This window comes from Trifolium pratense, linkage group LG4, assembly GCF_020283565.1.
Source record: "Trifolium pratense cultivar HEN17-A07 linkage group LG4, ARS_RC_1.1, whole genome shotgun sequence".
NCBI lineage: Eukaryota > Viridiplantae > Streptophyta > Magnoliopsida > Fabales > Fabaceae > Trifolium > Trifolium pratense.
In genome coordinates this window covers 21707356-21732287 of record NC_060062.1, presented here as the reverse complement: position 1 = coordinate 21732287, position 24932 = coordinate 21707356, and the positions used below count along the sequence as shown (strand labels likewise).

The following is a 24932-nucleotide window of genomic DNA, read 5'->3' as shown; positions in this document are numbered from 1 at the left end:
CCAAGTTTGGTTTCAAGTGTCGAGCAACGTTTTGAGCTTGTGTCGGGGAGCTTCTCCCCGTTTTTGTTAAATGGTTCTCCTCGTCTCCTCTGTTTTTGTCTTTGTTTTGCCATTTTGATAAGGGCTTTTGGTCGGGGACAGCGTCCTCGCCCTATTACACGCCCTTTCACTTGAATTGTGGTGAAAGGGTGGATTTGATATGACTGTCGAATTCACTTTATTTTCGCTGCTTTTCAGGTGTTCGAAATGTCAGACACAGAGGAAGCTACGGGGAGCCAAGCGGCGTCAAAACATAAGCTGGTCGACACCATAACAGATCCGGAGCTGGCCTGGGTTGCGCCCGAGCCTCGGGGCATTGCTTCGACAATTACCGCTCAGGATCCCCGGCTCTTTACCATCGTCGAGGAGGCTGGCGCGGTCAACTGGGAGGTTCACATACCTGCTGAGGGGGAGCGGATTTGTTCGCCGTACACGGAAGGTGGATTTACCATGTACGAACTGGCGTTCAAGGAGATGGGATATCGTTTGCCCTTCAACAACCTTGAAGCCGAGATTTTTGGCCGGTTAAGGGTAGCTCCCTCCCAGCTTCATCCAAACGCGTTGGCGTTCATCCGGGCGTACCAGATTCTTTGTCGATATCTGGAGGTGGAGGCCACTGTTTCTTTATTTTTCTATATCTTCAAAATCCAACGACAGAAGGTCGGGGACCAGCAAGGTTGGATTTCCTTGAAGCATCAATCGAGCAAGATATTTAAGATGTTCGTGGAGTCTGCTCGGGGTTTCAAGGAGAGGTACTACGTAGTGAGGCCGGTGACGGAGTTTGCTTTGAACTCTTTATATATGGACAGGCCTGTATTCCTTGAGGATGGGTCTCCTCAGTTGGACGAAGAGGGAGAGCAGGTAACGGAGTGGAGCCTGCGTTTCCCGCTGTCATGGTCGTCGGGGCATTTCTTATTGCGGACCGACGAGTACTTAACGGCTGGCGAGGACCTGTCCCCGGCAGAGATGGCGGGCTTTGAGAAGCTGAAAGTGTATGTGGATGGCTTTAAGCCTTGCAAAGTTATAACCAGCTTAGGGGATGTTGCTTTGGATAAGCATGGTAGACCGAGGATCGAACCTCGTTTTGTTAATACCAGATTATTATTGTCGTGCAGAACTGTTTCTGCCGAGGACACTTTGTTGGGTATCTATTTTAATTCCTGCGCGTTTTTTACTTGTTTTATATTCAGCATTTTTGAAATTTTGAGTTTCTCCCCGTGTTTCTGACCATGTTTCTGACTTTGCAGGTAGAATGGCTGATCTTGCTTCCGAGCTGATGAGGATAGCTGCTGAGCAAAAAGGGGAGAAGTCAAAGAAAAAGGCGAGGAAATCCAAGCCTACTGTTTTGGTTGCCGAGCAGGCTGCGTCGGGGAGCTTCACCCAATCTTCACCGGTGGGGAGCTCAGCTGGGACCGGGTCTGGCCGGGTGAAGAGACAGAGGGAAGAGCAGATGACGCCTATCGTCGACCTGTCGGAGGGGGACGGTGGTTTCGTCCTGCCCGCGTGCTTGAGCAACAGGAAATTTTTTGATACGAATCCCCTCCAGGTGCCTGCATCGGAGAAGAATTACATTCTGGGTGTTTCTTCAACCGCCCGACAGAACCAGTTGAATGAGGATATTGCTGCTGTCATCCGGCTGGCGGAGACAGCCTTGGTATTAAATGAAGGGGGGCCAACTCTCGAGGCTGAGAAGCTGGCCGCTAAAAACAGGAAGCTGGAGGCAGAGATTGCTTTGTTGGAAAATGATCTGCTCGACCTTAGGAGCAAGCAGGAAAACTATTTCAAGAATATGGAGGAGGCCCGACTTACCGCTGAGCAGCTGGAGAAGACGAATAAAGTGCTCGAGGATCTGAAAATCAGTAGTGCCGAGCAGAGGGGTAAGCTGATGGAAGAAGTGGCTATGTTGCAAGCCAAGTGTGCCCCTCTTGAGGATGAGAAGGAGGAAACTCTCAAGTTTGTAACTCGAGGAGACCTGGTGAAGGAAATCAAGAGGCAAGGGGGCTTGATGTTGGCGAGCATGGTGCATGGGTGGAAGAATGCGATCGCCCAACTCAGGGTTGTGAATGCCGAGCATGGCTTGATTACTGATGGCATTCATAAGCTCAAACGGGTTGAGAACGGGCAGATTGTTATTCCTGAAGAGTATAAGAAAATGGCCCTTGAGGAGGAGAAGTACGATGAAGAGGAAGGCGATGGTGAAGACGAGGAGGAGGAGGAAGTTGAGGAGGGGGCTGTCGGGGAGGACCAGGCACCGGAGGATAACCCAGAGGGCCATGATGAGAGCACCTGATCCTCCTCGACTGTTTTATTTGGGCCTGCGCGCCGTTAACTTGTAATTTTCTTTTTTTTTTTGAACAATATATTTTTTTTTTTTTTGGGGGCCTGCGTGCCCGGGTTTTTGTAACATTTGACAAATGGGTTTTTATGCCCGGTAATTTATAACAGTGATGCTCGTTCTTTAATCCTGCTCGTCTATTTTATTCTCCTCGTGAATATGTTTAAATTATTTTTGCTTTTGTTTTGCTAAGTTATGCCTGCGTGGAATGTGCATGTCTTTTATGCTTGCTCGTTTTTAACTTAACAAAATTTTGGTTTTGGTGTTTGTGTATTTGCTCGACATTGTTGTATGCCTGCTCGACAAAACCGTTTTTATATTTGTAAGTTTTTTGTTGCGAGCGCGTTTCGTCGAGGAGGACGTCCTCGGATTTAACTTAGAAAGTTTAGGGAACTAACTAAGCGCCTAGAGTTGTTTTCTGAGGCTAATACGGAGGCCGACACGTTGTTGTGCCCGCCCCCGCGGCTTGAACTTCCCATCGCGAGCTGGGCGTTAAGCCTTGGCACGAAGACGAGGAGCTTGTCTCAAAGGTCATCCTCGTCGGGGAGACGCTCTGCCCTTCCTGAGCCAGAGTATCTCCTTTTCAGTTATTGGATCGAGCACGTGTGCCCGCGTGCTCTCCGTTGTCGAGGTGTCGGGCTCGTTGCTAGAGGATCCGAGCAGCCTTTTAGAAGTGTTTTTTAGTTTGGCAATAACTTAGCTATAATATTGTTTTAATTTTTGGGCGTTCCAAGGTCGAGGAAGTTTCTTTCCTCGAAGATCCTCGAGATAATACGCGCCATTTTCTGTTTTGTCAATGACGCGATATGGTCCTTCCCAGTTGGCCGCCAATTTACCATCCTGGGAGTCCTTAGCATTTCGTCTTAAGACGAGGCTGCCCACTTCAAATTCTCTTTTGATGACTCTGACGTCATGTCGGGCAGCTATTTTCTGTTTAAGGGTGGCTTCTCGAAGGGATGCCCCCGTTCGGATCTCTTCGACGAGATCAAGCTCTTCACGGAGAGCTTCGTCGTTCATTTCTTCTTCGAGCGGTTGCTCGGTTCGGCGAGATGGCTCGCCCACCTCCACGGGGATGACTGCCTCTGTTCCGTATACCATTCTAAATGGAGTCTCCCCGGTTGTGGAGTGTGGTGTTGTGCGATAGGCCCAAAGGACGCTTTCGAGCTCCTCGACCCATTTCTTTTTATTTTGGTCCAATCTTCGTCTTAGGCCGCGCAGGATTACTCTGTTGGCGGCCTCGGCTTGCCCGTTAGTTTGGGGATGTTCCACGGAAGTGAAATGTTGCTTGGTCCCCAGGGCAGCGAGGAAGTCTTGGAATCCTTTGTCCGTGAATTGTGTCCCGTTGTCCGTGACGACGGCTTGTGGTATCCCAAATCGGCAGAGTACGTCGCGTTTGAAGAAACGGAGTATTCTGAACGACGTTATGTCGGAGAGGGGTTCTGCCTCTACCCACTTGGTGAAGTAGTCCACGGCGACTATTAGGAATTTATTTTGGTGGAGTCCCTTTGTGAAAGGGCCAAGTATATCCATGCCCCACCAAGCGAAGGGCCATGGCGACGACATAGATTTGAGCTCGTGGGGAGGAGCAAGGTGCATGTCCCCATGTCGTTGACATTTGTCGCATTTTTTCACATGGTCCTTAGCGTCTTGCTGCATGGTGGGCCAATAGTATCCTGCCCGAAGAGCTTTTCTGGCCAGCGATCTTCCTCCCAGGTGCTGGGCGTTGATCCCCTCGTGTACCTCGCGCAGGATGTAGTCGACTGTTTCTTCGTCGACGCATTTTAGGAGTGGGATTGAGAACCCTCGTCTGTATAACTTTCCGTCGAGGATGACATATGCGCATGCTCGACGTCTTATTATTGCAGCTTCTTTCTGATTGTCGGGGAGGGTTCCATTCGCGAGGAAGTTATAAACAGGGGTCATCCAGCAGTTTTTGTCGCCGATGACATTTATGTCGAGGATGTTGGTCGTTTTCTCGATGCTTGGTCGAGGGAGTACTTCCTGAATGACGGATTTGTTTCCGCCTTTCTTTTTTGTGCTCGCCAGTTTGGACAGGATATCTGCCCGTTTGTTGTGCTCGCGTGGAACGTGTTGCACCTCCACGGATTCGAACTTAGTGATTTTTTCCTTCACTAATGCTAGATATTCAGAAAGATTATCATTTTTGGCTTGATATTCTCCCAATACTTGTGAGGCAACAAGTTGTGAATCTGTGAAAATTTTTACTTCTTTTGCCTCCATGTCCTCGGCCAACCGTAGCCCTGCTAGGAAGGCTTCGTATTCTGCTTGGTTATTTGATGTCGGGAAGGATAGTGCTAGGGAAACTTCGATGATGATCCCATTTTCGTTTTCCAGGATAATTCCTGCTCCTGCTCCCGTGGAGCTTGACGCTCCGTCGACGAATATTGTCCATTTGTCTGCCTCGCTTGTCGAGGAGGCTGGACTCGTCATTTCGGCCACAAAGTCTGCTAGGACTTGTGATTTTAGCGCTTTCCTGCTTTCGTAACGAATGTCGAATTCGGAAAGCTCGAGGGACCATTTGAGCATCCTGCCCGCCATGTCTGGTCGACCAAGCAATGATTTGATGGGTTGGTCGGTTCGTACTATGATTGTGTGTGCTAGGAAGTAGTGACGTAGTCTTCTTGCTGCGTTGATCAAGGCGAGGGCCACCTTTTCGATTTGTGTATATCTGAGTTCGGGCCCCTGTAGAGCCTTGCTCGTGAAGTACACTGGTTTTTGTCCTTGCGTTGTTTCGCGGACAAGGGCTGCGCTGACGGCCTCGGATGCGACGGAGAGGTAGATGTATAACACTTCCTCGACATCCGGGCGTGAGAGGACTGGGGGTTCGGACAGGGCCTTCTTAAGATGTTGGAGGGCCTGCTCGCACTCGTCCGTCCATTCGAACACAGCTTCTTTCCTTAGTAATTTGAAAAGTGGTAATGCGTGTTGAGCAGATTTTGCTACGAAGCGAGATAATGAGGTCAGCATTCCGTTCAGGGTTTGTATGGATTTTTTGTTGCTCGGAGTTGGGAGCTCCGTAAAGGCACGACATTTGTCGGGGTTGGCTTCGATTCCTCGTTCTGTTAGGTAGAACCCGAGGAACTTTCCTGCTCGTACCCCGAAGGTGCACTTTTCTGGGTTGAATCGCATGTTGTGTTTTCTGGCCTGCTCGAAGACCTTACGTAAGTGGGTGGTATGGTCGATTTCCTCATGGGATTTTACGATCATGTCGTCCATGTAGACTTCGAGCATGTCGCCTATTTCTGCCCGGAATACTTTGTTCATCATCCGCTGGTATGTAGCACCAGCGTTTTTTAGACCGAAGGGCATTACGTTGTAGTAATAGTTGCCCGACTCGGTCATGAAAGCTGTTTTTCCCCTGTCGGCCACAGCCATTGGGATTTGGTTGTATCCTGAATATGCATCCATAAAAGACAATAATTTAAAGCCAGAAGAATTATCGACTAATTTATCAATGCAAGGTAAAGGATAGGAATCTTTAGGGCAAGCCCTATTGAGATCGGTATAGTCAACACACATGCGCCATTTTCCATTAGATTTTTTAACTAGTACAACGTTTGACAACCAGGTAGTGTATCTGGCTTCAGAAATAAAATTTGCCTCTAGGAGGTCTTTTACAGCTTTTTCAGCAGCCTCCGCTTTTTCGGGAGACTGCCTACGCCTACGTTGCACTACGGCACTAGCAAGTGGGTCGACAGTAAGTTGATGACAAGCGATGTTTGGATCCAGCCCGGGCATGTCAGCAGCGTGCCATGCGAACAGGTCAGCGTTTTCTCTAAGGCAGGCTTTCAGCTGCTTCCTCGCCAACTCGGGGAGTCCCGTACCAATCTTGACTCCTTTTTCTGGATCCTCGCCAAACTGGACTATCTCAAAGTCTCCATCTGGAATGGGGCGATAATGCTCTTTGCTCGCCTCGTCGTCCTCCTTCTCCTCCTTCCTCAGCTTTTTCTCCTCCTTATGCTCTTTCTTGGAGGTGCGGCTGTCAAGATCAACAGAGCTCACACTTGGACCGGGCAGACTTGGTGGTGCTTCCGGGGATGGCTTTGGTGGTGTTTCCGAGGAAGGCTTTGGCTTCTTTGCTTCAGGAGCTTTGCCAATGAAGTTGTTGCCTTTGGATGCTGCGTCAAAGCACCTCCTCGCGGCTTCGATGTCCCCGTGCAAAGTAGCAACCTGCCCCTTATGAGTGTAATATTTCATCTTCAGGTGGGCGGTGGAGGGGACAGCCATCAGGTCTGCTATGGCCGTCCTGCCGATGATGCACTGGTAGAGGCAGGGGCAGTCCACGACCAAGAATTTCACCCTGATCGACTTAGCAGTCTCTTCGGAGCCAAAGGTGACGATCAGGTCGACATAACCCCAAGGCCTAGTAGTTGCTCCATTGAATCCTGTGAGGTCTGAGCCCATGTATGGGGTGAGGTGTGTCTCGTCCAGCTGTAAGGTCCTGAACAAACTGGCGTACATGATGTCGCAAGAGCTCCCCGGATCGATGAGGACCCGACGAACGTCCATGTTGGCCATGTCTGCCCGGACGAGGAGGGGAATTTGGAAATTGGCTGTCCCACCGGGCAGCTCTTCTCGATAGAAGGCTAAAGGCATTGATCGCCCCTTCGCCTTGTCCAGCGTTGCGTTCATATTTGAGGACGTGTTGATGAGATCCTCGAATTTTCTTTTTATTGATCCGACGGTGTGCTTGTCCATGTGACCGCCGGATATGACGAGTGAGTCTGTGAAGTAGTCCCCCGTGCTAAGCGTAGGACCAGTATAGGTGTCCTCAAAATCGCTGGGGATAGCCAAATCTTCTGGCCGGGATACGCTCATAGCTATCTGCTTGGCGTTTTTCTGCCCGGCTGGCTGTGGAGGGACCTCCTCGACCGCGCGAGTCTCCGCGGTTTCTGGTCGAGGATCATTGTTTCTTTTCACGAACTGTCTTAGTTGTCCGTTTCTGATCATGATTTCAATAGCATCCTTCAGTTGGATGCAGTCGTCGGTCCTGTGACCATAACTCTTGTGGTATCTGCAATACCTATTTTTGTCTTGGCCGGGTTTTAGGGGGGTTGGCTTTGGTTGCTTCACATTTGCTCTGTCGAACTCAGAGATGTGAACCTCAGCGAATATCTCTCCCCGTGATTTGACGAGTTGGGTGTAGGTGGCGAATGTGCTTGGAGGACCACGAGGCTCTCGTCTTTCACCTCTCCTTCTGTCTCTGCCCCTCTCGCCACCCCGATCGCCGCCTTTATCGTGTCCCCTGTCGCCACCCCTGTCATCGTTCCTATGGGAGGGCTCGCGGGCAGGGTGGCTGCTTCCAGGTCGGGCAAGGCGGGCGACGTCAGCTGCCTGGACTTCCTCGTAGTCAATGTACTTTTGAGCTTTTAGGAGGAGGTCGTCCCAGGTGGGTGGTTTTTCTATGCCCACAGCTTTGGCAAAATCGCTGCCCGGGCGAAGGCCCCTCTGCAGCAAGTATTTTTTCATGTCGTCGGTCGTCTCGACCTGCACGGCCTCTTTATTGAACCTCTCGACGAAATTGCGGAGAGTTTCTTCCTCGGCTTGGTATATGGCCTCCAAGGCGTGCACAGTCTTTGGATGCTTGCGGGAAGCAGTGAAGTGTCTGGAAAACTGTTCAGTAAGATCCCTCCATGAATGGATGGATTGAGGGGGCAGGCTTTGGTACCATGCCATTGCTCCCTTCCTCAGCGTGGTTGGGAACAGTCTGCACCTAATGGCACCGCTAATGTTCCTGAAATCCAGGTTCGCGTTGACATTGGCTATGTGATCGTCGGGGTCGGTCAAACCATCATACGCGGGGAGCGTAGGAGGTCTCTCGAAACCCTTTGGAATATGTTTCTTTAAGATGTCTCTGGAAAGAGGGCATCGGGGATCGCCCTCGTCGCTCCCGTTGGGAGAATGGTCCTCGGAAGACCGGGGAGAATAATCGCCGGGCATGGGCGTTGGACTGCGAGATTTGCGAGGACGATAGCTGCCCGACGCGCCATGCTTGGCCATGTTCGCCAACCCTTGAGGTGAATGGCGGCGCGGGGCTTCGTGCTTCCCTTTCTTGCCCGGGGAGAGCCTACCCTCGCGATGTGGAGGAGTACGATCCCTCTTTCGAGGAGTAACTTCGACCCTCTCTAAGTCGGGGCGTCGATGTTTGACGGCCGCCGGACGGGGAGGGGAAGGAGTAGCCTGGTGTCTCCGCGGGGGAGAGTTGGTCTTTCTGCGACGCCGGCTTTTCTCCAGCGCGGCGATTCTTTCGCTCTGCTCGTCCAGTCGACGATTTTGAGCCTGCATGGCCTCCGTTGTTTGTTTGAGGGCAGCGATCAAGGCTGCGACCTCAGAGTTGGCCAAGACGGCGGGCTGTTCGGCGTTGTTTGCCGGAGCTTCTTGTTTCAATTGCGGGCGTTTGCCCATCCGACGATCGGTTAGGATCTCGACGTCTTCTTCATCGGAAGAGAGTGAGGCCTCCCGTCCGTCGCGGGAGTCGGTTTCTGGACCGCGTGTCACGGTGGTATCGTCACGCACCGGTGATAGCACGGTGTTATGCTGCGGCGGCGGAGAGGATGGAACGTTGAGCACGTTGTCGTCGCCGGCGTTGGTGTTGAGTGGCTGCGAAGAACTGGCCATGATGAAAGTTGTTGAAGAATGGAATCGGTTTTGATCTTTGTTTCTTTAGGAAAGATTAAAGAAGGGGAGGAACACACTCCCCACAGACGGCGCCACTGATCGTACCTGGTGATCAGAATAGATTGATGGCCGGTCCGTTGAGCAAGCTTCCACACCGAAGGGGGGGTTTGTACCTGCAGGTGCTCCGATGCCTAAGTCAGCAAGGTGAACAAGAGAGATACAAAAGAAGAGAGAGAGAGTTGAATGCTTAATGATTCAGAATACCTGGCTCTCCTGTATAGGAGAGCTTATATAGTGCCCCCAGCGCTGGGCCAAAGGTTGGTCTATTGGGCCGGGATAACCGGCCCAATAGACTCAACTGCCAAGATAGTCCCTGTATCGTAGGGGAAGGCAGTTATTTGCCTTTATCTTGGTTGGAGCCGTTCCGCTATTCGCGGGTATGGGATAGGCTCTGTGACAGCTGTGGCTGGATAAAGGAGCACGTGTTAGACGTGCTGCTTAGCTGTTAAGCTAAGGCTGAACGAGTCGTCGTGCACGGATAGTCGAGCACGTGATTAGCGTGAAGCTAATCTGTTATGTCGAGCAGGACGTCATTGGCTGACGTGTCGGGGAGGTATCCCCTTATTGGGCCATGCCCCAAATGTCGGGCATAAGTGATTGGGCCAGCTCTTGGCCCAGTCCAGAACAAGTAACATTTTTTTTTAAGTTGTCATTTTTTTTATTTCCTATGTTGTTTATTTAGATTACATATATTTATAATTAAGTAGGTCTAGATTAGCAAATTGGTGCACAACATTTAATAAAATTTATCTAATTAATTCTCAATTTTCTAGTATAAAATAACTAAATATCAAGAGTTTTTTGTCCAAAGTTAAAAGGCGCATCTTGCTAATTTAGACCTTCATGTTTTTAGATGGATCTAAATTAGCAAACTCAAATATATATATATATATATATATATATATATATATATATATATATATATATATATATATATATATATATATATATATATATATATATATATATAACGAATAACATTATAACGAATACGAATTTTATAAAATCGATCGTTGGATTGAAAGATTATATCATATAGATCACCCATATAAATTTTTAGAAAAATTAAAAATGGTTTGATATGTTATTGAGACTCATCAAAATCAAACTCAAAAGAAGAAAACAAATTAGTGAAAATGAAAATGATCTTGACTCAGTTAAAATTAAAAATTAGTGAAAATTAGAAAAAAAATTAGTGAAAATTAAAAATAATTTGATATGTTATTGAGACTCATCAAAATTAAACTCAAAAGAAAAAAAAAATTAGTGAAAAAAAAAATGATCTTGACTCACAGAAAATGAAAATTATATCATATAGATCATCCGTATCACATGTTTTTTTTTTTGTTTTTTTTTTATTTGGGATTATATATTTCAAAACCTTAACAATTACAAAATTGGAGAGGCTCAAAATGAAAATGATCTTGACTCGGTGAAAATCGGGTTCAATGAGTGTAACAGTATATTTTTGTTGTAAAACGACGCAGTTTTATGGCGCGTTCTACCGTGGGCATGCTATTCATATAGCTCACGGGTGCAACATTTATTAATCAATCCTAACCGTTTATTGGTATGATTATAAGATACACGTAAAGCACCTTAATATTGTCCATGCTCTTCTCATGTCATATCAAAACCAGCCTTTTAAATTTTCTAATTCAATGTTTTCTCATTATTCTTTTAAGCTTTTTTAATTCAACGTTTTCTAATTATTTTTTTAGGCTTAATTATACTTTTGGTTCTTTGGGTTTATTTTAAGTTTTAAATTGATTTCTTATTTTTAAAAGTTTCAAGTTGGTCCCTTATTTTTTATTTAAGTTTCAAGTTAAAAATTTCAAGTTTGTCCCTTAAGTTTGTCCAATCATGTTCCATGTCATTTTCTTTTAATTAAAAAAAAACAAAATTAAAACATAAAGACCAACTTTAAACCTAAAATTAACATAAGGGGTCAACTTAAAACATAAAATAAACATAAGCGACCAACTTGAAATCTAAAATTTGACGGGACGACTAACTATGCAACAAAAGAAAATATAAGAGACCAACATGAAACTTTTAAAACATAAGGGATGAACTTGAAACCTAAAATAAAGATAAAGGATCAAAAGTGTAATTAAGACTTTTTTTTTATAATTCAACATTTTATTTTTACAACATAAATTTAGCAATAATAAATTTGACAAAAAAAAATTAGGCTCTGTTTGGGAAGGTCAATAATCTAGCTTATAAGCTAAAAATCCTGTTTGGTAACGACATTTTTATTATGAGCTTATAACTTATTTTACTAGCTTATAATTTATTTTCTGAACATTATTTCAATTAACTTTTGAGCTTATAGCTTATTGTCTTTTCTTCTATCTTTACTCTTATTATTTAATCTAAAATTTCTTTTAATCCTTTATTATTCTTCTGTGCACTCTTTAGTCTTTACACAGATGAATGACGCCCAGGCAAAGAAGGAGGACTAAGTGGACCCTTAAGAAAATGAATACTTTAAAACATGGATCACTATTTTATTTTTTTTTTGAACGAAGTGGAACTGGAACCTTAAGAAAATGCGTATTTTTTATGTGTTCTTCTATCCATTTATCATTTATGTGTAGTTGGTATAAAAACTATTTATGTTTAACTTTTTTATAAGGTATAAAAACTGAAATAGAATTTTATAAAAAAAAGAAAAAGAAATAGAAATAAGTTCAAAATAAAATTTTAAAAAATAAAATTAATTTTATAATCCCTCTTTTGTCAAAAAAAAAAGAGAGAGTATAATATTTAAAATTAATAGAAACACAATAAATAAATAAATAAATATGACTCTATTGATTAAATCACGAGAATTAATAAAGTTGGTGATAATACTAATAAATTTATTGATAATTGAGGTTATTTTTATAAATGAGTTTTTTAGTATGTGCAATTTGGCACACGTTACGGAGTATAATTTTATATTAATTGCATAAATTTTTTACTAAATAATTGTTGTTTTTTAATAAAAATGTACTATTTTTAGTTGCTTTAAAATGTGTACTCTTTATCAATCGTTAGTTAATTTGGTGAAGATTAATACTGAACTTGGTAGGGAGGATTTCTGTTCGATCTTTCGCGATTGGGAGGAGACTGCAACCACTTGTTGTTAGAACTGACCCCCGAACCAGATTAAACTTATGGTGAAAACAAATGCAAAATGTGCACACTTTATAAATTTATCGTGTAAGAGAGAGTATTTATTTATGTTTATTTTTTTTGGATAGACGAAATGACAAAACCATTATAAACTCACACACTCAAGTAAAGGAGACGGGATTCGAACCACGATCATGACGTCTGACCTAACAATTTAGGCATTTTAACTGGTTGAGCTTGGAGTTGTGGACAAATTTATTTAGGTTTATCAAAACATTTATCGTAAAGTATAGAAAAAAAAAGTAGTTAAAATAATTAGGATTATGTAGATAAAAAAAATTGATTGAAAATTAAAAAATGATCTTATATTTAAAGATAGAAGTAAGTAGTACTATCTCTGTCTCTAATTATAAAACTCTGTTTGACAAAAATGTACTATTTATTTACCTTATTTTGACCGTATTTTTTTAATGATATATAAATATAAATATTAGCATATAAGATCTTGTTTTGATGAGTATTTTGAAAATATTAAATTTTTATAGCTTTTCCTAATAGACAATTAAAGATATTAATGATCAAAATTGTATATTGATGTACATATAGAGATTAAACAAGGTTTTATAATTAGGGACGCGGGCATTATAGTATTAAAAATTAAAAGAATTACTTTTGTCAAAAAATGAAATTAAAAGAATTACTTGAAACGGAGAAAGTTAAAAAATCAAGGTTGAAAAAGTTAGAAGAAGACAAAAGGAAAAATATTCTGATATGGAAAGCTTAAAATAAACTCTATACACCCTTTAATCTAAAGGCCCTTAACAGCTGCCCATTGGTGAGAGACATGATAAACTCTCTCACCCTAGCCCGAGCCCAGTTGTTATAAACTAAATTAAGAAAAACAAAAAACTGAAAAATTGAGAAACATAAATTCATTCACGTTCCTTTCTTTCCCTCTCTCCGCCACACATCATCTTCCTTCTCAAATCCTCACCGCGCCGCCGTTCAGCCCAGCTCCTCGCCGTGGTTAGTGTTTTCGCCACCGCAATTTAATTTCCACTATTATTGCATTCATTTTCATCATTCAAGGTAATTTATGTTCATCTCTCTTTTTGTCTAATTTTCCCAAAGTTTGATTTTTCAAGCTTTTTCATTATTGGAAAAGTTTCATATTCCATAAGTTGTTAGCTTTAAAGAAAATAAACGAAAGAGGAAGATATAGCATAGCTTCCTGAGTTTGTAATTGTTAGTGTTAGCATAGTTTTGTGAAATTATGTTATAGCATAACATAGCTTCATTGATGTTAAATATTTGACTGAGTCGTCCAATTCAATCAACTTTAATACAAAAATAAATTATTTATAGAGAAGGAATGATATGCTCGAGTCATTCAGTATAATGCAGTTCAATAAGTGACTGTGTTCCACCTGGTACTCTTAGAATTTTGGATTGGGTCTAACTCAACTCTGCAAAACCGGCTTTTGTAAAGTGAGAAATCTGACAATTTCGGCCAACCCACAAAATTCTTAGATGGTATCAAAGTCTAGTTCAAGATCCATTAGGCCACCTGCTATCAAGATTCGGCTATCGGGTCACCCACCATTTATATCAACGCACCAAGCCAAATAGTACTGGGCGTAAGGGGTGCGTTAAGAGTCTCAAATTGGATGAGAGATGGTTTGGATATGTGTTTATAAATGGGGAAAATTGTTGTAATCCTCATCTTACAAGTCTGTTTGTCAGGTTGAGTTAGGTCTAACTCAAATTCTAAAAGGTACCTTTACCGAACAGTGATTATAAGCTAGTGGTTATATATTTTACCAAACAGAGCGATAGTATAATACATGATTTCACTATATACCTATAATACCCTGTATCATTTTTTTTATAGGCAAATAATAGTATATTAGTTGTTACCTGTTTTATGTTAATATTTTTCTCCTTAACTATGGTTTGAACCTCACTCCTTTTTTAACGGTTGAGAAGTTGTCGAGAATATCATTCCTAAATCCTAACAGACAAAAGCATCAGAATTCTCTAAATTTACCTAATATCAAGTAATGAGATTATCATGATCGTGAATTGATTCGATAAATTCTTCTTCGGCATAGTTATTAAATTGATATTCAAATCGTGAATTGGAAGATCTATTTGTAAATCAAGTCTTCTTATGAATAGTAAGATAGACGATCAATAAAAATATGACATTTTTAAGTAATAACATGTAACATAGCAAATAAATAAGTTGAGTACATCATATAAAAATGTCAAAATAATTCAAGACTCAAGTTAGCTTTACTAAGCTGACAAAAATGTGACTGGCTCAAAGTTGTAAAGGAATGAAATGTTAAAAAGAATAATTTCATGTCCTCCTTTGATCCAAACATACCTCGAAAGATGGACTAACTATTCTAATTTGATAATGAAAATTGTATCATGGATTTCCTAGGATTTATTTTAAATTTGTCCGTATCGGTTACTATTTAGGGGTATCAAAAGATTGAGGGATAAGAAAACACGATTGGCGACAGGACAGATCATCTAGTTCTTCTAATGGGATGGAGATCATTCTCTTACAATAGCCTTTTTTCGTCTCTTATAAGCAGGGTTGCAAAACCACATTGGCTACCACTCTCACAAAGGTTAAAATTATTATTATTAAGTCTGTCATGGATGCCTGTTTGGAAATTTTAGTCTTGCTGAAATGTTCATTTTAGATTATTTTCCATGACAATTAAATGCCTCATTTTTGTTGCTCTTTCAGGTCAAAGGTACTTTATGATTCAGGTCCAGTTGTACTGCAAAATTGTTGTAATAATGCATCTCTGCTGAATTTTCAAGGTTACCTTTTATTTACAATTTTTTTAAACTTAACTTGAACTGATTGTGGTAGTGTTATTAAAGCCACCCAATTGTTATATTCATTACTGTATTTGTTAGAGAACAAAGTTCCTGGTCTAACATAATCATAGAAAACCCATTTTATGTATATCTTTTATTGGTTTCCGTTGTCATTTAACATGATTTTCATTAATGGGGGTTTTCTATGGAATCATGAAATGATTTTTATCACGAGATACTACTGACAAAGTTCAAGATCCTGTTTTTTTATCGCTTTGATCTTGTAGCAAGTGATTTTATTAAAACGAGAATCCAATAGCAAGTGATAGTGATAACAGGCTTCTTTTGTAATCTTCATACATATAATTGTTATATATTATCTAGCTCAAGTTTCTCCAAGCTAATGGATTTGAATTGCAGCATCGAGATTGTATGCTCGTGGTGCCCGCAAGCCCTATGATCTCTTTGGAAGTAGAAGACCAGGGGATGAAGACTTCAAGAAAACCTGGGCAAAAGAGATGGATGAAGATAACACTCTATGGACAGGAAGTGAGGATGAAAGCGATGACGACAAGAATCCAAAAAGCCGTCTTCATAAAGATATTAGAAAAGCAAGACAGCAAGCTAAGGAACATGCTGACCTAATTGATGCTGATGACAGTGATGAGTTAAGAAGTGTTTGGTCCGGCAGTGACGACGAAAAAACACTTTGGACCGGCGACGAAATGGACAGTGATGACGATGTTCCAACAGAAGCTTACCCAAATGAAAAAAGTGATAAGTACATAGATAAGATTTTCGAATTCGATGAAATGCCAAAATACAGAACCATCTCCGAGCTTTTGAAATCCGAACAAGAACCCGAGGAGTTGTCACCAGGAAAACAGGCTAGGAAAATCGCGGTTGAGAATGCTTTGAAGAAATTAAAGAAAGGTCCAGATGGAAGGTATACCAATACATGGGAAGTTATGAGTGATTTAGATATTCTAATTGGAGCATTTGAAAACGTTGTTTCGGGACCGGAGTATGAAGAGCTTAGACAAGGAGGACCAAAACAGTTAAATATTCAGTTTTTTAAGGATATACAAGCAAGAATGAGAGATCCAAATTACAAATTCTCACCTGAGTTAAAATTGAAACCTAAGAGTAAACTTGTTTCTAGAAAGAAATTTCAAAAGACAGAGTCTAGAAGAAGGAAAGCTCGAAAGAGATAAAGTTATAGTTTTTGTCTCAAAATGCAATGAGAAGTTGAGCTTGTAATGTTACTGTGCCTTTGTACTGTTTATTCAAGTTAATGGATGAGATGTGAGTAATATATTGAAATTGTTTGGCTCTTTTGTTATTTTCTCCTGAAATGTTATGCCAAATAGTTCTGAAAGTAAACACTAGAGGCAGGACTTATGCCTACCTTTAAAATGCAGATCAAATTATTACTTTTTAGTTTTTTTTTTTACGGTTCACGGTTCAGAACGGATTATTTTTTATATATAGTTTATATTTTATCTTAACCCTCTGGTTTCTAGGGAAAGGATATCTGATAATGTGATATTTGACTGGAAGGTAAGTAAAACGTGGTTTACAGGGAAAGGATGTCTGATAATGTGATGTTTGACCGGCCGGAAGGTAAGTAAAACGTGGTTTCAAGGGAAAGGAGGTCTGAGAATGTGATGTTCGACTGAAAGGTAAGTAAAACTTGATACTCTAGTGTAGAATTGTTTGTCTGTCACTAGGCTCTTTGCAAGGAGGGAAAAAAATAGAAATTTCATTATTTATTATATTTAAAGGATTGAGTTGCAAGCTTTGTTAGCATGTAGAATATATTCTTGTTAATTAGTAGATAATATTGAAAAGAATAATGCAAAACCCTCACCAAGGAACAGTTGGAAATTAAGTCCTTATCTTTACACAATATTACATGCATGTGGGAAAAGAACGTGATTTAACAATGCCTATAAAATAAGTAAGGTATTCTTCATAGAGACAAATTGATATTTTGTTGCATAGGAAAACCTAGATTGAGATTGTCCTTAACATAAATCAATCTTTGCAAGAAAAAGAAGAATTGAATTGGAAGAAAATACAAATCCATAATGTGTATATATAAGTAACATAACCGCATGTTTCATTTCATTCATTCATTCATCAATAAGAGCATAGACATATTAAGCTACTTTTGCTATAAAACAGAGAAACAAATTAAGAGAAAATGTCATTTGATCAAAAGACACGTGAAGCAGATCGTATCTATGATGAATTTGAACCACCTTGTGATTGGGATCATGAGGATACAAGTGACACACTAATTCTTATGCTTCCAGGTTAATTCATTTCTTTCTTCCTCATTTTTTTTTCTTCATATAATAGTAATTTACATAATATAGTTTATAAATATAAATTAGACTAAAATTTATTACTTAGCTCTAGAATGAAAATTTAGAAATATAAAAATGGACTATAAACATTTGAGAGAGAATACCTACATGTAGTGAATGTAATATTTATTTCAAATGAAAGAATTATTAACAAATTATTTTTCTTTTATCAATTTTTTTCATTCAAGAAATAATTTATGAACATATAATGTCTTATATGTGACAACAATTATAAGTCACAACTTATGAACTACATTTTAATGTTAAAATCCGTGTAATACGATAAAACTTAAATGAGACATAGAGATAGAAATATATAGTAAAATACGGTATTACCGTATAGTGTCTTAAATTTAATATTCAAATAACACATCTGATGCAGGATTTAAGAAGGAACAACTTAGGGTTCAAGTAACCTCAACCCGAGTGCTAAGGGTAAGTGGTGAAAGACAAACGAATGAGAAAAAATGGCGTCGATTTCGCAAAGAAGTCTCAATACCACCTCATTCAGATACAAGTAGCATTGGTGCCAAATTTGAAGCTGGAATCTTATACATTAAGCTTCCAAAACTCATCAAGCAACAAAATATTGCTCCAACACCAACACCAACACCAGCACCAATCAAACCAACAACACAAGAACCTCAAAAGCCTCAACAACAAACAATTCCTCAGAAACCAAACAATGCTCAAGTTTCTGATCAGAAAAAACAAGTAGTACAACAAGAACCAAATAAAGATATTCAAGAAGATTCTCAAAAGAAAGGAAAGGGTAAAGTAGAGGAAATAAAAGATGACATTGATGATGTGAATAAGAAAGTTGAATCTAAAGTTGCTGAGAAAAGGTCTTTGACTTTGGAAATGGTATCAAAACAAAGACAAGAATATATGAATGCATTATCTGGTTTGGTGGATGAAGTTAAGAAGCAAAAGAAATTGGTTAATTTGTTGCTACTTGTGTTTTTGGTCTTGCTATTTGGTCTCTATGTTAAGAGTGTAATTAAGTCATTTTTTTCAGGTGGACATGAAAGGCAAGAGTTGTAATTTGATTAATTACAAACTAATTGTGTTATTATGTCAATAAGTATGGTATTGGTACAAGAATTGTACAATTATGTGCATGTGTAATAAGTGCTTAAATTCATCAAGAGAATAAAGAATGTTTGAGGTTTATAATTATTAGTACTATGTTATTAGTTAATTATGCACCTCTATATTCATGATGATTAATGTTTTAAAAATTGGATCGAATTGATCTATAAGTTTCATTCGGAATAATTACGTTGTAGTTTGGTTAAACTGGATTGAATGAGGATTTAACAAATTGAATTGTGGCTTGTTCTGTTTAGGCATGGCAATGGGGCGGGGCGGGGACGGGTTTTGCCCTCCCCAAACCCAAACCCATAAAGTTCGGGTTTCCCCAAACCCATCTCAAATTCGAGCGGGGATAAAAATGATAACCCCAAACTCATACCCAACGGTGATCGGGTATCCCCATCGGGTTTCGGGTATCCCCATTACGCCTCTTTCCACATGAATTTAGATTATATTTTAGTATTTTTTTATTAAAAAAAAGTTAAATGTCCAAAATTATTTTTTCTCAACAATATTTTTTTAAATAAAGAAAAAAAAATAGAGAAAATGGTTTGTTTAATACTCAAATTAAAATAAAAAATAAATATATGAACCTAATTTAAGAGATTGTTGAAGCGTTTCTAATTTAAAAGAGGCAAAATCTAATTTTTAGTATAAGCGGGGCGGGTTCGGGGACGGGTTCGGGGTGGGTATCAATGTACCCATTACCCGCCCCAAACCCATCTTTTGAAATCGGGAAAAACCCAAACCCGAACCCGAACCCAAACCCAGTCAACTCGGGTATTCCCCGTCAAAACGGGTATGATTTGGGTGGGTACCCACGGGTATGGGTTTTATTGTCATGCCTAGTTATGTTGTTCATCCGGTTTTTATTTTAACTTTTTTTATTTGCTCATTTATAAAAGGCTTAAATATCACATTGGTCCTTGTATGTTCCCGTTTTTTTGGTTTTAGTCCCTGTGTTTTTTTTTTCTAAAACAGTCCCTACATGTCCAATTCCTTTTGGTTTTCGTCCCTCCCCCCTCAAAAATGCTGATGTGGTTAACGGCATGACATATGACATGCTGATGTGGCAAATGAAGGACCAAAACAAAAACAAAAAAATTAATGAAGGACCAAAACCAAAAAAACAAATTTTTAACATTTTTTACTTTTAAAAAAACCATTTTTTTTTTTCAAATAGAAAACAAAATTTAAAATATTTATATAAGAGTGCTAAAATTTAAAATTCATAAGTCTATAGTGTAAAAACTTGTTCACAATGTGCTAAAATTGGTTTATGACATTCTAAAAAATCTGGCTATAATGACAGAGTGTGCTTAAAATTGCACATCAACTTAGGCTCCGTTTGAATTAGCTTATTTTTGAATTTATGCAAACAGCTTATGCAATTTTATGTATTACTCCCTCCGTTTCAAATTACTTGACATTTTAGAAAAAAAATAATATTAAGAAAGTGTATTTTTGCACCTTATTTTCCTATTATACCTTTATTGTAATTTAATAATATGGAGTATTATAAGTTTGTCAAGGTAGTATATGATAAAATAGCTTATAAAATACAATTTTTACTAGTGTGAACTTATAAAATAACATAAAACCTAATTTATATTGTATAAGTTGTTTGAATAAGCTCACCTTTAATTTTCTTTAAAAAAATATAAAATTAGTCCAAAAAAAATCTAAAAAAAGCAGAGAAAACCATCTCTTGTAGTTCCCCATTAGCTCTCTGATCACTGATGGTAAATAATTTTTTGTAATAATTATTAACCATCTCTTGTAGTTCCCCATTATCCTCAATCCAGTTCCCATGTTCATCCTTTGAGCATAACAATATTGTTTCTTCTTCATCGGCAACCAGTTTTGAAGATGTTATATTCTTATTTGTTGCATTTGTTACCTTTGTCATAAACTGCTTTTATTTCCAACTGAGTTGTAGTTGATAATATTTTGTACTTATTTTCTATTTTTGCTGTTCATGTTCTAATTTATTAATAAATGGCCCAAAATCAATTTCCATTTCAAATTTAATCAATGCTGTTGATTACGACTACGCTACTTTTCATTCAATTACAACTTTTTTTCTCACTAGAGATGAACAATCATCCATTATTATGGATTCTTAAATTTGAATTATTGCTTTTCAACTATAACATTGCTGTAAAAAATAAAATAAAAACATTCTAGGGTGAGTTTGATCTGCTGCTAAAAAACAGGACACAGGGACAATATTTGTTGTATAACTTGTATTCCCTTCGGCTTTAAGCTAGATATATCAATTATTTAATGAATTTAAAAAGTAATTTTTGCTTATAAATAAGGCTGGAGGGAGTATACTGTTTGATTCATAAATTGGTTATGGGACTGAACAAAATATGTAGTAAGGGACCGGATAAAAACAAGAATTTTTGTTCATCGCTAAACCACAAGACAACTTTTTGTCTATAATACTACTATAAAAAAAAATGAAAATATTCATTTCATTTTCGAATATAAAATATAGTATTTCTCTATCTCTCTCCTGTGCAATTTTGTTCTATCATATATTATCTTGTCCAGTGCAATACTTACTGTTTTGAAATCGAGGACTAGTTTATCCTTATAAAAATGTCATAAACTAATTTGAGTTTTATTTTTATCATGAGTATCCTATTAAAAATGTGTGAAGAACCAAAATGAATTTTCACTCTAAAATGTATCAAGAACAAATAACAAGATTAGTGAGCTCGCGATATTCTTAGGGATGGCAATGGGTAGGGTATGGGTAGGGTACTATAGTACCCATCCCCATACCCGCAGTTTGAAAAAATACCCGTACCCATCCCTATACCCATGTGGGTAACAACCTTTGTACCCGTCCCCATATCCTATGGGTACCTAGGTACCCATACCCGTATCTGTTACCCGCAATTTTACTAAAAATAAATCGATCAATTATAAAATATCATATCGTTTTAATATAATTAATTTTTTTTTAAAAGATTTTAATGTTGACTCATCAAAATTATAAAAAAAAATTACTAACCTCATGTTAAAGTTAATTTCTTTGTTGACGACATATTCACATGGTGTTTGTATTATGTTATAAATAAACTTTTTTATTAAAAATATGTAATAGTTTAATAGTATTGTATTTTTTAAAATTGATATACATATGTAATTTATACAATAATATATATAAAATAAATAAATATATATTATGCGGGTATGGGGCGGGGTGGGTACTAAGGTACCCGTACCCGCACCCATACCCGTTCATTTTTGCGGGTAATTACCCATACCCGTGCCCGTACCCAAAATGCGGATTTTTACCCTACCCGTTATGAGTATTTTTTGCGGGTGCCCGGTGGGTATGGGTCAAATTATCATCCCTAGATATTCTTCCCTTTTTTACCTTTTAGACTTTTAGAAATATGCTACCTAGAATTGGAAGCAACTTTTCTTTGACTCAAGTATTATAAATTTTATGAACTTTGGATGTAACTAACAAAAGATGCAAAATTTATTTAGTGTACTAGGTATCCATTTTTCTTAAACTTTCTTTTATTCCTTCTATTCGATTAGTGACCAAAGATTTATACATCTTACTCATGTAGTTAAGAGTTTGAAATTTGTCTTTTTCTAGTAAAAATGATTGTGATACATTTTACTTATCATAGTAAGGCCATAAATCCGAACAGATTATAATTCAGAATTATTTTTTTTCACCACTGGTATCTGATCTACAGGACTGTCTAATTTGGTTCAGAGGGTAATTCTGATATCAAGTGATTTCAATCTTCTTTCGATCGCAGTTACGGGAGATCGAATCATATAGTCCTCCACACTATGATGCACTAATAAATAAAATTTATTGTGTTAACTTTCACTTTTTATTAAATTAATAGTTTGATAAATGCTAAAACCCCTATCTTAGAGGGTTTTGCAAGGAGTAGGAATCTTCTTCTATTATAGCATTGCCAAAACACAAGGTAAAGCATATATTTTTTCTTGCATTAGAGCCTTAACTACAGAGAAACAAACAATGTTTGCACGAAAAGAAAGTAATAAAACAAAATAATATATTACATTAATTAATTTAAAAATCAAAAAAGCACAACGAATAATGAATAATAATGTCCTATTGGGATGCCTATAAAAGCAACACTAACCATAGCTTTCATTATCAAACATAAATACAAAATAACATCAACATCAATTGAAATTGGCAAGCATGGATCAAACTCAAAAGGCACAATCAGGAACTGAACGTGTTTACAAAGATTTGCAACCTTATTTTGAATGGAATGAAGATGAAGTAAGTGTCACTCTTGTTCTAATGCTGCCAGGTATGTTTTACTTCTCACACCTCTCCAATCCATTTGAAATTTCCAGATTTTATAATCTTTTTACCCAAACTTTGTATTATAAAATCACTTATTTAAATATTAGTAATACATATTTTAGTAAATGTCTTCTCCAAATTATATTTGTCTAGTTAAGAATTAAATGTATTCACTAATCATATAAGTACATAATATTAGAAACATCGTAAGTACAACTCATATGGTAAAAGACTACATAGACATTTGATATGCTGCATTGCGAGTGAGTAATTGAATTTCGCAATAGGGTCTTTAAAATCCAAAAAATTTTATTACACATATTATGAGTTTAAAGACTATAGTAGTAATGTTATCTAAACTTGCAACTTTTGCGACAACTTTTTAAATGGTTAACACTAGAGCTGTAAAAAGGGCCTTAAGGGGCCGGCCCTTTAAGGGGTGGACCCACTTATTCCTGATTATTAATTTTATTTAAATTTTAAACAATTTTTCTAGTGTCGGGAACTTATTCTCGTTTTCTTCAATCAGCACTGTCCACGATCGGCACCCTAAAAAAACTGTGTTTAAAATTTAAATAAAATTAATAATCAGGAATAAGTGGGTCCGCCCCTTAAAGGGTCGGCCCCTTAAGGCCCTTTTTACAGCTCTAGTTAACACATTTCAAAATTGTGGTTATGTACGTCTAATAGAAGATTAATGAATAGTGAATCGTGGCTCATATATTTCATTAATCATCCCCTAAATGTAATTAACCACATATTTAAAGTGCATTCGTCATTCAATTGGTTGTAAAAATTTATTGTCAAATTTTTATTTCAAAAAATCATTTATGCTTGTTTTAAGCTCTTTCTCATTTTCTTCTATATGCATGTATATACTTTCAATTTCAACAAAAAAACAGGATTCACAAAGGAACAATTAAGAGTGCAAGTGACTTCAAAAGGTGTCCTAAGGATCAATTGTGAAAGACAAGGGATTGAGAATATATGGCATCGTTTTGGTAAAGAATTTTCAATTCCTACATATTGTGACCCCAATGATGTCAATGCCAAGTTTGAACGTGGAGTGCTATCAATCAAGTTTCCAAAACTAATCACCCCAGCTAATAAGCCTCAAGAACAAGAAGCTATCACTAATCCACCACAAGAAGCTACAATGCCACAACAAAATAGTGATGAACCTAAGGCACCGACACAAGCTCAAGTGGTTGATGAGCAACGAGAGTCACCAAAGAAAAATACGAACGAACCGATTAGTGATGAAAAAGAAAAAAATAAAGTAGAAGAAAAAGATGAAAACGAAAAGAAGGTGAGGACTAATGACGAGTCATCGGAGAAAAAAGAAGTTATTGAAACTACCGAGGGTCTGAGAAAGCGGCAAGCAAAGATGACACAAAGATTGAAAACAAGGATTTTAGATTTTAACATAAGTTTGAGATCAAGAGATGATAATGATGTTAACCAATTAGGTTTTGGTTGTGTTAACACGAGGACTAAGAGGGGGAAGTTATTGGTGAACATGATTGTGGCCAGCTTGTTGATTTTGGTGCTTGGGGTGTATGTCAAAAATGCATTTTGGTCATCATCATAATCATCTCAAGGAGAAACAAAGGAATTTTAATCCCAAATATGCATATCTACTATTGTAAATGCATAAATAAATTCAATAAAGGAGTAAAACAATGAGTTTGATTGATTGATTGATTAAATTATTACTTAACACATGTATTACAAAACTCATTGTCTTATAACAACTTTTTTATGCAAAACTATATTTATATTTTTTAATGTTTGGTCTAGTGATAAAAAGATAAATCTTAAATTTAGGGAGTTTCGAGTTCGAGTTTCATTAGTGTCTTTGGATGAGGGTAAATGTGAAGCATTATACTCTCATCTTAAATTTACCATCATAAAAAGAACTATTTTATATGTCAATAAAGTACATCAAACAGCTAGTGCCTCAATTATTATTATTATTATTATTATTATTAATTTATTCTTAATCTCTACCGTCCATTTTATAAGACATGATAACAGTTTGATAATCTCTATCACCAGTATCCGGTTCATTAGACCGTCTAATCTGATTTGGGGGTTCAGTTCT

General features: G+C 38.4%; 3 protein-coding genes across 6 annotated transcripts; all 3 read left to right on the top strand.

Annotated features, from left to right (window-relative positions):
- The first annotated feature begins 13112 nt into the window (after positions 1–13112).
- LOC123921751 lies at positions 13113–16350 on the top strand. 4 transcript variants are annotated; one of them, XM_045974410.1, is made up of 4 exons: positions 13122–13222; positions 14684–14838; positions 14961–15037; positions 15458–16350. In XM_045974410.1, the coding sequence occupies exons 2-4, from the start codon at positions 14750–14752 to the stop codon at positions 16249–16251; spliced, it is 960 nt and encodes a 319-aa protein (XP_045830366.1). In that variant the 5' UTR covers positions 13122–13222; positions 14684–14749; the 3' UTR covers positions 16252–16350. The 4 variants fall into 4 exon arrangements, with proteins under 4 accessions (XP_045830368.1, XP_045830367.1, XP_045830366.1 ...); XM_045974409.1 differs by having other exon boundaries at positions 13154–13285; XM_045974412.1 differs by lacking the exon at positions 14684–14838 and having other exon boundaries at positions 13113–13222.
- Positions 16351–17166: 816 nt separating this feature from the next.
- On the top strand, positions 17167–18582 carry LOC123921754 (inactive protein RESTRICTED TEV MOVEMENT 2-like). The gene is made up of 2 exons (XM_045974416.1): positions 17167–17355; positions 17792–18582. The coding sequence occupies exons 1-2, from the start codon at positions 17244–17246 to the stop codon at positions 18451–18453; spliced, it is 774 nt and encodes a 257-aa protein (XP_045830372.1). The 5' UTR covers positions 17167–17243; the 3' UTR covers positions 18454–18582.
- A 4074-nt stretch (positions 18583–22656) lies between these two features.
- On the top strand, positions 22657–24611 carry LOC123921753 (inactive protein RESTRICTED TEV MOVEMENT 2-like). Its single transcript, XM_045974415.1, has 2 exons — positions 22657–22832; positions 23731–24611. Exons 1-2 carry the CDS (start codon positions 22718–22720, stop codon positions 24417–24419), a joined length of 804 nt encoding a protein of 267 aa, XP_045830371.1. The 5' UTR covers positions 22657–22717; the 3' UTR covers positions 24420–24611.
- Positions 24612–24932: the final 321 nt, after the last annotated feature.

Coding starts and splice junctions, on each gene's coding strand:
- LOC123921754 (XM_045974416.1), top strand. CDS start 17,244: ATGTCATTTGATCAAAAGACACGTGAAGCAGATCGTATCTATGATGAA. Junction 17,356..17,791: donor ACTAATTCTTATGCTTCCAG/GTTAATTCATTT, acceptor CATCTGATGCAG/GATTTAAGAAGGAACAACTT.
- LOC123921753 (XM_045974415.1), top strand. CDS start 22,718: ATGGATCAAACTCAAAAGGCACAATCAGGAACTGAACGTGTTTACAAA. Junction 22,833..23,730: donor TCTTGTTCTAATGCTGCCAG/GTATGTTTTACT, acceptor ACAAAAAAACAG/GATTCACAAAGGAACAATTA.
- LOC123921751 (XM_045974410.1), top strand. CDS start 14,750: ATGGGATGGAGATCATTCTCTTACAATAGCCTTTTTTCGTCTCTTATA. Junction 14,839..14,960: donor TGGCTACCACTCTCACAAAG/GTTAAAATTATT, acceptor TTGCTCTTTCAG/GTCAAAGGTACTTTATGATT. Junction 15,038..15,457: donor ATCTCTGCTGAATTTTCAAG/GTTACCTTTTAT, acceptor TTTGAATTGCAG/CATCGAGATTGTATGCTCGT.